Below are 12,636 nucleotides of genomic sequence, written 5' to 3'. Positions count from 1 at the left end.
GGCCCTGTTCGGATTACCAACAGGGCTTAGGGTAAAGAGAAGAATGGAGTCCAGGGCCTGGCCACTCTGTTTCCTAGCTCTGGGGCCCTCGGAAAATCCCCTAGCTTCTCTGAGCCCCAGTGTCATCTTCGCAGCCTTGTCCCGTTCCTTCCCCCAGATGGCCTGAGCTTCCTGAAGGGGCTCCGTACACAGCTGGTGCCTACTTAATGTTTCTTAAACCAAAAAAAGTAAAGTTGGGAAGGCTGGGCCTGTGAAATATGGCATGAATGTGAGGGATGGCAGCCAAATCAGCACAGGCTCAGGAAACACCCCGACCGGCAGGGGGCGTGAGGGGATGTGAGTGAGTGAAGGGGCCAGACCCAGCCCACAGCTGCCAGCTCAGGGTGGTGGCCTTGGGCTCAGGGCTAGAATTCCTGGGCCTTTGTCCCCGCACAGGACCTCGAAGAGGGCAAGGAGAGGGGTGGCAGGCTTCCCTAGGATGGATCAGGAACCATCAGGATCCAGACAAGTGGTTGGCTTCATGGCATTTATTTCGCGTCCCTCTGTACAGGCCCTGGGGCCGGGTGTGGGGGCAGGAGACCAGGCAGGGGGTAGCAATAAATAACATGGACGGACAGACGGAGCTCCCCTCCGGACAGATGAGGTTAAAGGAGGTTAGAGAGGAGCCACAGTGTGGGGTGGGTGCTGGCAGGGCCGGGGACAGCTGGGAAGGAGGGGAGGCCAGGCCCCCAGGACCTCACTGTCACCTGCCCCCTTCCTTTACGGCCCCAGCCCCCACCACTCTGGGGAGCAAGGGAGCCCATAACCAGTAGGGGCCAGTGAGGGTCCTGAGGGAGGGGTGGCCGCACAGGCGGCCCCCAGCTCCCTCACTTGACACGGATTTCAGCATACTCGGCCAGCTCCTCCGTCAGGGTGTAGCTGTCCTTGGTGGGTCGTTTGCCCAGGTCCGAGTGAGAATAGCTCAGGTCCAGCTCTGGGGGCTCCCCGCGAAGGCCCAGCAGCCTCCTCTCAGATCCCAGTCGCTTCTCACTCTGCAAACAGAAAGAGCCCAATAGAAGGGTCTGGTTCCACCTTTTCCAGAGCCAACAGCTGCAATCACATTCACCCCCACAGCTCCAGAGTCAAGTCCCAAAGCTCCATGTAGACTCCTTTCTCAAGGCCCGCCAGTGCAGCCTGGGGCCTTTGCCCATGCTGGTGCCCCCATGCACGACAGCCTCTTCATTGCTAAGCCTGAGAGTCACCCACAAATTCAGTGTGTCCAGGAAGACCTCTTCAACATAAGGATTTGGGGGACAGGCGTCTTGTCAGATTAAAGTCACCCAGTTTGGATCCTGCCTTTCCAAATGTGTAAGTGTCTGGTTCCATACGATCTTCCCCCATGTTTGGGTTTGGGGTGACTTCCCTCCTCAGTCTGGGAGATCCTGCAGGGGTGATTTCGGCTTCCCTGTCCTGTGCTCCACCCCACCCCCACCCCTACATGGGGCCTTTGGACACAGACATGGGACAGTGGCCACAGACAGAAGGAAGCAGCAACAGGACAGAATAGACAAGGCCAGGAGAGCTGGGCAGGGCCAGACTTAGCCAGGGAACATCCTGGACACCTGACGAGAACGCACACACATGCACGCCAACCCCGAGGCCCCACAAGGGCCCAGAGGTGGGCACACTGAGGTCCCTGGATCCTACCTCCTGGGATGCTCATTCCAGGGTAGAGACCTCTCTGGACTATTGGAGAAGGAAATGCAGTCATAGACCCGGGTGGGGAGGAGGGGGCTGCCCTCTGCTGAGCCCCTCAGCCCCCATCCCAGCCTCAGCCTGAGCACCCCTCCCAGCCTGGGTGCAGCCCGCCCTCCACGCTTCCTCCTTTTCCCTTCTGAAGGGGCCAGCCTCCCCACTGTCCCTTGGCCTCCCAGACCCTCCCAGGCCCTCAGGGTCCCCGGCACCCAGGTTTTCCAGCCAGTCTGGAGCCACAGGACTCTGGCCCTCACCTCATATTTGTCTGGCGCCCCAGAGATACGGAAGTCGCTGCTGAACAGAACCGGGGGGTTGTCTCCCGCCGAGAAGCTGGGGCTCTCTGTCACGTTCTTTCTGCAGGGCAGGACACATCAGCCCCAGCAGGAGTCCCAGGCCTCCCTCTCCGCTCCCTTTCTGCACCCCATCTACCTGAGGAGTTTGGCTCAACAGAGCCCAGGGCTCTCTAAGACGGCGTAGATGGCCCTTCAGAATGACCAGCCTCTTCCTGTCCCCTGTGCCCATCCCTCCATCAGGTTCCTGGCCTCTGCAACTTTTGGGGACCCCAGCTTAGTTTCTTGGGGTTCTTCTCATGTGCTCTGGCTCTGTCCTCCCCTCTTGCTGCCAGGACGTGGAGCAGAAGGATGAATTTGTTTTCAGGGAAACTGATGTGTGTGCCACAAGGAGGGAGAATAGCAGAGTTGTTGTGGGGGGTGTTCTGGGGAGTGTCCTTTTGCCAGAGATGATGTGTGTAATCACCCAGGCCCTGGAACCGACGGTGACCGGCCCCGTGGCTATGAGCCAGGGATTGCTGGCTCTCCCCACTGCACTGGAGCATGTGCAGGAGGGTTCCTAGAGGGCAAGGGGCTGTGGCCACAGAACGTGGGGACCGGGTAACCAACAGGGCAAAGTGCCCGGCCCGGGCACTGGCCCACCCCGAAATGCTAACAGGAGCCTCTCTCCTCCATGCAGCCAAACATGCACAGAGCAGAATCGCCATCCCGCACATAGACAGGGCTGCCCTCGCTTAGCCACCTGCTACCTCTAAGTGATCCCTCCCTACCTCCCCAGGCCCGGGAGAGTCCCCAACCCCCCAGATGAGCCCTGGAAAGCCACTCACTTTCTGCGTGTCTGGGTGATGTAGCAGACGATGGCAATTAGGATGGCAAAGGCTACCACGGCTCCCACGGGGCCGATCTTGGCCCACATCAGGCGGTCTGAGGACAGAAGACCCGGGCACCTTCAGGAATGCTGGTGGTAGTGAGGACACTTGGGGTCTTGGGAGATGGGCTGGGGCAGAGATGATGGTGAAAGCATTTCCAGAGATGGCACAGCCTTGCACTGCCTGAATGGTCTAGAGGGCTTAGTGGCCAGAGGGTCCGGGAGAGGGCCCATGAAAGCACAGGCAAACCCAGGGCAGCCTCTTCTTACCAACCGGAAAGGGTATCTTTACCACTTGATCCACCTGCGTCGCCCGACCCGCGCTGGGTGGCTGATGGTCAGCCTCGGGGAGGGAAGCCTGGATCCAAGAGAAGCCCCCTCCACCCCTGTGGCTCCCCGCCCCCCGACCACAGCACTCACGGGCTCCCTGGAAAGGCAGCTCCAGGCTCTTGGTGCCGTAGAGGTTGTGGGCCGTGCAAATGACCCGGGGCGGGGCCTGGGCCTGCCCCCGCAGCGTGAGGATGCTGGTGAGCAGGAGGCCACTGCGCTCTGAGTACACAAACTCCCGCTCGGTCTCGTTCACAGTCACGTTGCGTGAGGGCAGCTCGAAGGCCACGGACGGCTCCGGGTTGGATTTCACCACGCACAGGCACTGCACCGTGTCCCGGGCTGCTGCACAGTGGGACTCCAGGAGGATCATGGGGGCAACTGCAGGAGCAAGAAGGACCAGGACTCAGGGGACTGGGGCCAACCAGAGGCTGAGCCTCAGGGGACTCCGTGGCGGAGCAGGTGGTAGCTGTCTCGGAGACGAGCTGCATTTCCCCCTTGGCACTACCTCTGGCCCCCTCTCTTTGTTCACCTTGTCAAACAAATGAGATCACGAGCCTCCCTGCTCAAAACCCTCCTTCCGTTGCCCCCAGGTCACTGACAATGATACCCAAATTCTTTCCCTGGCTTGGCAAGGCCCCGCGGGACCCAGCCGCACGGGTCTTCTCTTGCCCTGGCTCCTGACCTGTCACACTGGCCTCCTCGGTCTTTCTAAAGCTCATGGAGCTTCTTCCCAGCTCAGGGACTTGGACATTCTCCCTCACCCTGGAACACTCCCCTAACACCTGCTGAACTCAGTCCCTCCCTCTGTGCCCGGGGCTCTACTCAGATGATATCTTCTCTGACCACTCACGGAAATTGTGCCTCGCTTCACTAACCATTCGCTCCCCGTCCTGCTTGGGTTTTGCTCCCCAGCACTTATCCCTACCCATGTGAGATACACACATGGCTGGGCTCTTGCTGCCGTCAAGACCGGTTCTCGCTCTGCCTACTCTCCATCCCCACCCTTAGAACCCGCCTTTCACATAGTGGAGCTCTGCGAAGACTGGCATGGGCTACTGAATCCTGCTGGCTCCCCTCCCTGGCCACCTGCAGATGCCCCTGCTGACTCCCTCGAGCCCCCTTGCACCCTGACTGTCCCTCTGTCCTGGGCTCTTCCACTGCCACCGGCACCAACCCCCACCCTCCACCCAAGGTCATTGTGCTGAGCTTTCCTTTGCTGCCGTTTGTATTACAAAAATGGTACTGGTCTGGGTTTTGTGGGGGATTTCTGGGGGGGGGGTGTTGGTTTCTTTCATTTTCTAAAATATGATAATATAATAGAACATCCAATGTTGTGGTTCAAAACTATGTTCTCTCCCCTCCTGAAGAATCCAGCACTGGAGTCTGCTCACTCTAGACTGAGGTCTGGTTCTCAGTTCTGACCAGAACCCACCTGCACATGGCCAAAAGACCCTCGGGCCACCTACCCCCACTTACTTCCAGTTTCCGGTAAAAAAAAGAATATACAAGTAACAGGGACTGGCCAGGGAGTCACGTGACCTGATTCACGCTCGAGATGGTTCCAGTTGGAACCTCAGTGTGTACTTGCATCTAAATCTAGTAATTTAAAAATATATAGCCCGAAATCTGTACAGGCAAACATGCACTATGCCCTGTTGTAGTGTTAACGAATTAACACCCCGCAGAATAATAACAAACCCGAGCCAACAGCTGTTACATTTTTTTAGAAACCCTTTCATTCAAGACCGAACCCCTCTGCCCCGGGGACAGCGTCCGCCCTCAACCCCTTGCCACCACCCTGCCTCCAGGTGCTCAGTATCTCCGCAGCTTTGCAGGCAGCCGGGGAGACCTGGGGAACCCTGACTGACCCTATACAAACTCCCAGTCCCACAAAGAATGGGGAGTTTGGGGTGCGACATTTACTGGCCCTCATCAGGCCATTTGGCTTTTTAACATCCTTCCCAAGGATTCAGGATGCGATAAACGGAACCATTCCAGCAGGGGGAGCACGTGAGCAAAGCCTTGGTCGCAGGAACTCTGGGAGGGCTGGGAGCCTGGAGTCCAAGGGAGAGATTAGTGGGAAATGATTTGCGGAGCAAAGAGGTGGTGTCAGGCACTGTGGGCATTCGGCATAACTTCCAGACTCTTCACAGCCTTCTTTGGAGTCAGCTATGGTTATCATATACCCGTTTTTCAGTGGAGAGGCTCCGCAAAAGTGAAGTCACTTGTCTGGGATCATGCCGCTGCACGATGGAGACATCAGCTCTGTCTGGTGCTGGACACCAGCTCACACTTCGGTTTCCTTCTTAAACTGGGATGAAGAACAGTCCCTCACAATCATGTTGTGATGAAACCAAAACAGGTCAGCGTGCGCTGAGGGCTCAGACTAGTCCCCTGCGTGCGAGCACTCAGTAGAGGCGAGAGCCTTGCCGCATGTCCCTCACCATGCGGGGCCCCAGCTCAATGGGTCAGAAGGACGCCCCGCTCTAGGAGCACCTGCCATTGTCAGTGGGCACCAAATCCCTTGTACGAGGGGACATGGACTTCAGGGACAGAGAGGAGCCCGAGGGATGCCATGGCCAGAAGCCTGAAGCCGCCCTGCCATAGGGCACGCCTGTGACCCAGGCCTGGGTGAAGCTGGCAGGGCTCAGCAGAGGGGGCGAGGGCCGGTGGGGGGGCACAGCTGCTCCTCGGCTCCAGCAGGCTGAAGGTCTTCCACTCCAAATCCGTTGGTTTGTTTCCAAAAAGAAGCCTGATTAAGTAAGTCCTTGGGCACCTCGGGCTGCAGAGCAGCAAAGCAGCCAGAGGTTTAAGAGCTGGGCCAGAGAAAAGTCCAGAAGACTCCTGGCTCTGACCGACCCTCCGAGCTGCATTGTCTTGGGGGATTCTGACCTCTGTCTTCTGCTCCGTCAAAGAGGGGATGATGATAACGTGTACCTGCCTCACAGGGTGACTACACGGGCTCAGGAGAAGAACACTGCAGGGCTCGGGGTCCTGCCCAGAGGAGACCATGAATGACCGTTTGCTGCCACCCCTCTCACTGTCCAGGAGAGCCTGTGACTCCAATGTACGTGAGACCCTACGGTGTTCGGGCTCAGGGGTTTCCACCCGATTCTCAGGGGGCTCTCTGAACCTCTGACTTATGAGGCCACTGGCTTGGGGTGTGACAGGGAAAAGGGGTGTAGCAGAAAGAGGAAGCTAGCCCAGGAGGGCGAGGATGGAGAAAGCAGAGCACCCCACAACGCATGATTGCCTTGGGTACTGCGAGCGAGCAGGGGCTGGGAGGGAGCGTGCCCGGGAGTGAAAGGTTAGCACAGCGGTGCGTGGCCACCCCTTTGCCTTGGAAGGTGGCACTCGAAATAGCCTGTCTCTGCCACATACTGATTATCACCACATTCAGAGTACTGAGTCCAGGTGGTACTCACTACCTTCTGGCAAACCTGGGAGTAGGGACCACTGGAGGTAGAATAACGGAGGCAGGGATTGGTCAGGTCTGGAAACTAGTGCCAGAAACCAGGCAGGAGCTGAAGAGGAAGCAGGGGAGAGGGCCACATGGGGGTGACATTCCAGAGGGAGCTGCTGCAGGAGAGGGAGTGGAAACCACTCGCCAGGGGCTACAGCCCTGCACAGCGGCGGGGGGTGGGGGTGGGGTGGGGGTGTTGGCGGTGTCATCGGTGAAGAGGGTGGGACAGCTGCTGGTTGCCAGTGGAATGATAAGCTTCATTTCCAAGACTTCAAGCTTTCTACGTACATCCCTCCCATCTCATTTCTCTGGCTAAACTCCACCTGTTCGTCAACTTGGTGTCCTCTTGGTCCTCTCCCCCATGTTCCCCACAGTCACGCTGCCCTTGGCACATAGCAACAGCTCGATCAGTGTATTCTGATGTAATGACAGGATGAGGTCAACTACGGCGGAACACTGGAGCCAGACTGTCTGGATGTGAACCGTTCTCTGGCTGTGTGACCTTGGGTAATGGCATAACCTCTCTGGGCCTCCGTTTGCTTCTCTGGAAACTGGAGACAGTAACAGAACCTCCCTCCTGGGAATGTCATGTGGTTGAAATGAGTGGGTCCCCTTACAAAGCTTCCAGCAGTGCCTGGTACATAGCAATGCAACACAAGGGTTAGATGTCCTGGTTATTGGTGATTGCAAAGGGGGCAGAGGCCACAGGATCCAGAAATCTCCTTGGTCAAAAGCGCACCCCAGGATGTGGAAACACAGTACTCTCAGGTGGAACTTTCAGTGTGTTGCTGTGGATTCAGCTTCCCTACCTTGCCCATTCTCATCTGCTGGGGCAAAGCTGACCCTTGGCTGGATGCGTGGATGCTTCCCAGCAATCCAGACGCCCCCACTGAACCACCCACCGAGGCGGGGAATGAGGAAGGACATGAAGTCCAGCCCGCTCCCAGCAGGACAAGGGGAGAGGAGCGGGCGGTACTCACACTCCACGGACAGGTTGAAGGTGGTGGCCCTCTGGCCATACTGGTTCTCAGCCACACACCAGTACTCTCCGTCATCCTCCGGAGTGACGGCAGGCAGCTCAAGCTGCAGCTCGCTCTCGTAGATGACCGTGGCCAGAATCTGCTTCTCCTTGAAGATGGTGAGAATAGGATCCGGGTTGCTCTGTGTGGAGCACAAGATGGAGACCGTCTCCCCCTCCACAGCCACCATCGTCCCGTTCACCATCGGCTTCCGGGGTGCATCTGGGAGGGGCAGGACGGCGGGGGGAGCGATGGTCAGAAGCCAAGGGTGCCTCTTCTGCCAGCCAACTCCCATCCCTGATGTGACTCCATATACCCCAATCTGAGCACACCAGCTCCGATGGTTCAGATAATCCCAGTCTGGCTGTCCTATTTGTAAGAACAGGGGCTCTGCGGCCACCCGCTGTGCTCGAATCCCAGCTCCACCCCTTCCCAGCTATGCGTGGACCCATGTCCTAACCTCTCGGGGCCTCATTTCTCTTATCTGCAAAATGAGCTTAATAATAGTCCCAACCTCACAAGAGTCGCGGAGAACCTAAATGACAGGAGCCGTGTTAGCCTGAGCAAGGTGAGATGAAGATTCCCAACCACGTGAGTGGACACTGTGTTAGTAAATAAATGTAGTTGGCAAGACGGGGACATGGGCTTTGGAGAAAAACAAACATGGTGATGGGAAATCAGGGTAGTTGGAGTTTTAACTAGGACGGTGAGGGAGGGCTTCCCCGAGAAGAGAAGAGGAGGGTCGGAGTTAGCCGTGGGGATGTCCGGGGGAAGAGTATTTGTGGAAGGCCCTCAGAAACTGCTGAGTGGATGCTGGCGGCAGCTCTCATTATTATTATCCACAGGCCTGGGCATTTTGCCTCAATAAATATTTGTGAATGAGTGAATGAATGAATGACCTCTCCTTGGTTCCTAACAAAGAACCCTATCTGACCAGCCGGTCCCGCGGGGGACTCTAGAACATAACACAGTGCCAGCGAGGGGCTGGGTGAGGTCTGGGGTCCCTTGTCCCTTTGCCTGCAACTGCAACGGGGCTCATTGGGAAATGCGGATTTCCAGGGCCCAGATCCACTCCGGACCAGGCAAGGCTGGTCGGAGTTTCACCGGCATTCCTGGGCGGCAGGGACCCATCTGTATTCCCACCTCGCCCTGGGGAGGAGAGTGGTGCGCAGTAGGTGTTCATCTGATGCTTGTGGGACGCAGGAGGGAACGCCTTGACCTGCGGCCCTCCACTCCACCTTGGCCTCCACCTTGGCGGTGGTCTGGTGGGCCCGCCCCCGCCCCAGCTCCCACCTCCGCTCCCGCCCAGCTCTGCCGTTGCCGCGCGGGTTTCCCCTCCTCTGTCCTTCCCCTCCTCTGTCCAGCCAGTGCCGGACGCGGGGGCCACTCACACATGACGCTGAGCCCCACGGTGCCGTTGTCCTGGCCGTAGGCGTTCTCTGCCAGGCAGGCGTAGACGCCGTCCTCCGCGGCGGTCACCTCTTCCAGATCCAGGAACAGGCTTTCTGCCACCGCCTCCCGGAGCACCGTGCCGTCCCTCATCCAGGTCAGCAGCGGCAGCGGGTTGCTGTCCGCCCCGCAGAGCAGGCTGACGTGCGAGCCCTCGATGGCCTCCACGGAGGCGTTCATTTCCACGATCACCGGGGGGTCTAAGGCCCGCGACAAGAGGAGGGGGCGGGGGTCAGCGGGCTCCGGCCGCAGACCGCGCCCCCGGCCCTGCCCCCCGCCCCTCCCCCCGCCCCATCCCCAGGCTCACACTTGACGTCCAGGCTGGCGTAGCCCTCGAACTGCAGGGTGGTGTTGGGGAAGGAGGCCTGGCAGCCCAGCCGGTGGCCGTTGGCCTCCCTAGTGGGCACGAAGTGTAGCAGCGACACCTGCACCCAGGTGCCCTCGTCCTCGCGCAGCCGACCCAGCACGGTGGGCTCTCCCAGCCCTTCGTGGCCCAGCCAGCTCAGCTCCGGGCGCAGCTCCGGGCAGTTGTCCGGCACCATGCAGCTCACCTCCACTTCGGAGCCTGCCACCACCTCCGGGGGAACCACGATGTTGGGGGTGTCTAGATGGGGTGGGGGGAGGAACAGAAGGGTCGAGGAAGCGTTCTTGGTTCGCGGTCTCCTCCCCAGCAGAATTCCCTACAACCTTCTCTCTTCCTGGATACCCTTCACCAGGAGGCCCTCCTCACCCGACCACAGACGTGTAATAATGAAAATAACAGTATACTGGGCTGAATACTTGACAGTGGTTCCCTTGCCAGTCCTTCCAGACAAGCTAGAAGGTGGGTAACGTTATTTTGCTCAGTTTTTAGATGATGAAACTGGGGCCACATCTAGTGTGGAGTAGAACTGAGCTTCAAACTCACTCTGGCTTCATCCTCAAGAAATTTCTCTCCTTTCCCATGTCTGCTTTGGTTTATTTTCCTGTCACATATGTGAGTGTGCACGTGTGTGCGTGTGTGTGTGTGTGTGTGATGTCTTGGAGATCTATGTCTGGCTGTGCCAGTGGGATCTCTTTCTGCATTGGGGCTGTGATCTGGCTCATGAGAACTCCATGCAGATGGGGAACCCGAATCTAGGGGCTCCATGCTATAGGGCCTCTTGGAAACTGGGCGGCGTGCCCTGCTCTGATTGGCAAATCTGGCCCAGAACTGCGTGCTCTTTGGCCTAAATTTAGGATTTGTTTTTAAAAATCAGAATCAGCAGCCAATGTTTAGGAATTAGGAGATTGCACAGAAAAACATGCAGTTCTGGTTTCTCTTAAAAATTCAGACTGTCGGGGCACCTGGGTGGCTCAGTTGGTTAAGCAACTGCCTTCGGCTCAGGTCATGATCCTGGAGTCCCAGGATCAAGTCCCACATCAGGCCCTCTGCTCATCAGGGAGCCAGCTTCTCCCTCCGCCCCTCACCCCTTTCATGCTCTCTCTCTCTCACTCTCTCTCTCTCTCAAATAAATAAAATCTTTAAAAAAAAAATTCAGACTGTCTGAGAGCAGTATGTCCGCGCTGTCCCCCAGCACTGGTCACCCAGAGCCAGGCGCAGCTCGGAGCACCCCATAAGGATTCACTCATTGAGCTATAAGTGCTAGTCTTATCCCCATCTTACAGAGAAGGAAAACAAGGTCCAGAGACATTAAGTAACGTGCCCATAGTCACCCAGATAACCCAGGGATCTGGAGGCCTTACCTCTAACCCCTGGGTCCCACTGCTTTTCTTTCAGTTGTTTTTAGAAGAAGAGGAAGAACCCTCATTTTTTCCTCTGAGTGCAGCAAGACTGTTTGGGGGCCCTGCTTTGTCTGTTTCTCTCATCTTCCTCCTCTGTGTGGGTGTGGGGGTGTGCACCCCCAGCCAGACTGAGAAACCCCAGGCCTGGCCATCCCCAACCTCCCTGGAAAGACAGCAGAGACTTGGTGCCACCCCCGCCCTCCACGCACACGCGCTCTGGGGACTCACTGATGATATCCAGAACACTGTGCTCCGAGAAGGTGTACTGGTTGTAGCCCCCTAGGTCCCCGCGGAAGTAGTACTTGCCGCCCAGCTCCGGGCTGAGGCTGCTGAGCAGAAGGGTGCAGTTACGCAGGCCAAGGTCCCCCAGGAGGCGGCTGCGGCCCTGGAAACTCTCGTGCACGACTTGGGTTCGAGACTTGAAGACCACCGGGGGGTAGTTTTTTGGGTAGGGGCTGTTGAAGTACCAGACGCCATGCACCACAGCTGGCCGCAGCTCGTCGGGGAAGTCGAAGCGGCAGGGGATGGAGACACACGTGCCCTCGAAGGCAGAGATGGATGAGGGCATCCAGGCACCCCAGTGACCACCGCGAGAGGCTATGGGCAAGCAGGACCACTGAGGTGGAGCGACATGTCCTTCCCAGGTCATCACGCCCCACCCCTCAATGCACACAACTCCTATCACCTTCCACCACCCCCTGGAGGCTGCAGGGACCCACAGAAACAGCCCCAGCCCGCTCAGAGGCCAAGGCCCCAGGATCCCCTGCACCCCTAGTCCTTACCTGAAATCATAATCCAAAACAGAGGCAGGGTTGTGAGGAAAATCATTTTGTCCAGCAAGTGAGCGACAGCTGGAGAGGGGAGAGGAGAGCACTAAAGGCGCCGGGAAGAAGTGAAGGGTGCCCCTCCCTGGCAAGGTTTCAGGAGGGGCCTGTTCAGAAGTTGGCTACTGCTGGTATCATTATTTGGAATTACAAATATTTCTAATGTATTGACCATGCACCAGTCCCTAATGCTTAACTTCGCTGTATTAATTCATTTGGTCTCTTTGAGAAAGTGGCAGTTAGAACCCGCATTTTATAGCTGCGGTCCAGAGAGGTTAAAGAATTTGCCCAAGGCCACACAGCTGGTAAGTGGCAGAGCTGGGATTCAAACCCCATCTGCCTAGCTCCAGGTCTGCACACTTAGCCACTACTTCATAATGACATGCGGATAATTATCTTCATCGCCATCGTGCCCCCCCGGGGCATCTCCAGAAAGTAGGGACAGAACCAGGGCTGGACCGGCTGCAGGAAGCAGGGGAAACCAGGGGGAAAGAGAAGTTGGAACCCTGCCCCTCACCTCAGTCTCCCTGAGTTGGGAACGCCTTCGGGTCTCACTTGAAGCTGTCAGCCAGCCAACCTGGAATGAGAGCCAGACAGGTGTAGCCCCGGCCAGCCGCCCTCTCTCTGCGTCCGCTCTGAGTGGTGGCCCGCTGTGAGGCTGCGCACGTGGTCTCCGCTGCCTGGGGATGCTGCAGACGCTCCCACACAGCCTGGAAGCTACTCTGTAGTCATGGCCCGCCCGCCCCAAGTTGTGATGGCGAAGAACTTTGGGGAGGAAGGGGGAGCAGCAGCGCATTGGGGTGGGGGGTGAAGCAGGCCGTGTGGTGAGTGGGGTGAGGGAGCAGATGTCCCACGGCTGAGGGCTGGGGGTGGCGGGCAGGGACCCAGCCCATCA

General features: G+C 57.9%; 1 protein-coding gene across 3 annotated transcripts; it reads right to left on the bottom strand.

The window, feature by feature from the left end:
- Positions 1–514: 514 nt before the first annotated feature.
- Positions 515–11,745, bottom strand: MAG (myelin associated glycoprotein; the record flags this gene model as incomplete). 3 transcript variants are annotated; one of them, XM_080829411.1, is made up of 10 exons in its annotated part: positions 515–1,031; positions 1,989–2,088; positions 2,852–2,948; positions 3,313–3,600; positions 7,666–7,926; positions 9,096–9,353; positions 9,461–9,578; positions 9,705–9,757; positions 11,146–11,514; positions 11,700–11,745. In XM_080829411.1, the coding sequence occupies 10 exons, from the start codon at positions 11,743–11,745 to the stop codon at positions 867–869; spliced, it is 1,755 nt and encodes a 584-aa protein (XP_080685537.1). In that variant the 3' UTR covers positions 515–866. The 3 variants fall into 3 exon arrangements, with proteins under 3 accessions (XP_080685537.1, XP_080685535.1, XP_080685536.1); XM_080829409.1 differs by having other exon boundaries at positions 9,461–9,757; XM_080829410.1 differs by having other exon boundaries at positions 521–1,031; positions 1,995–2,088; positions 9,461–9,757.
- Between the last annotated feature and the right edge of the window lie 891 nt (positions 11,746–12,636).

This window comes from Martes martes, assembly GCF_963455335.1.
Source record: "Martes martes genome assembly, chromosome: 17".
Taxonomy (NCBI): domain Eukaryota; kingdom Metazoa; phylum Chordata; class Mammalia; order Carnivora; family Mustelidae; genus Martes; species Martes martes.
Note: the sequence above shows the minus strand (reverse complement) of the source record. Positions and strands in the feature narration are given on the sequence as shown.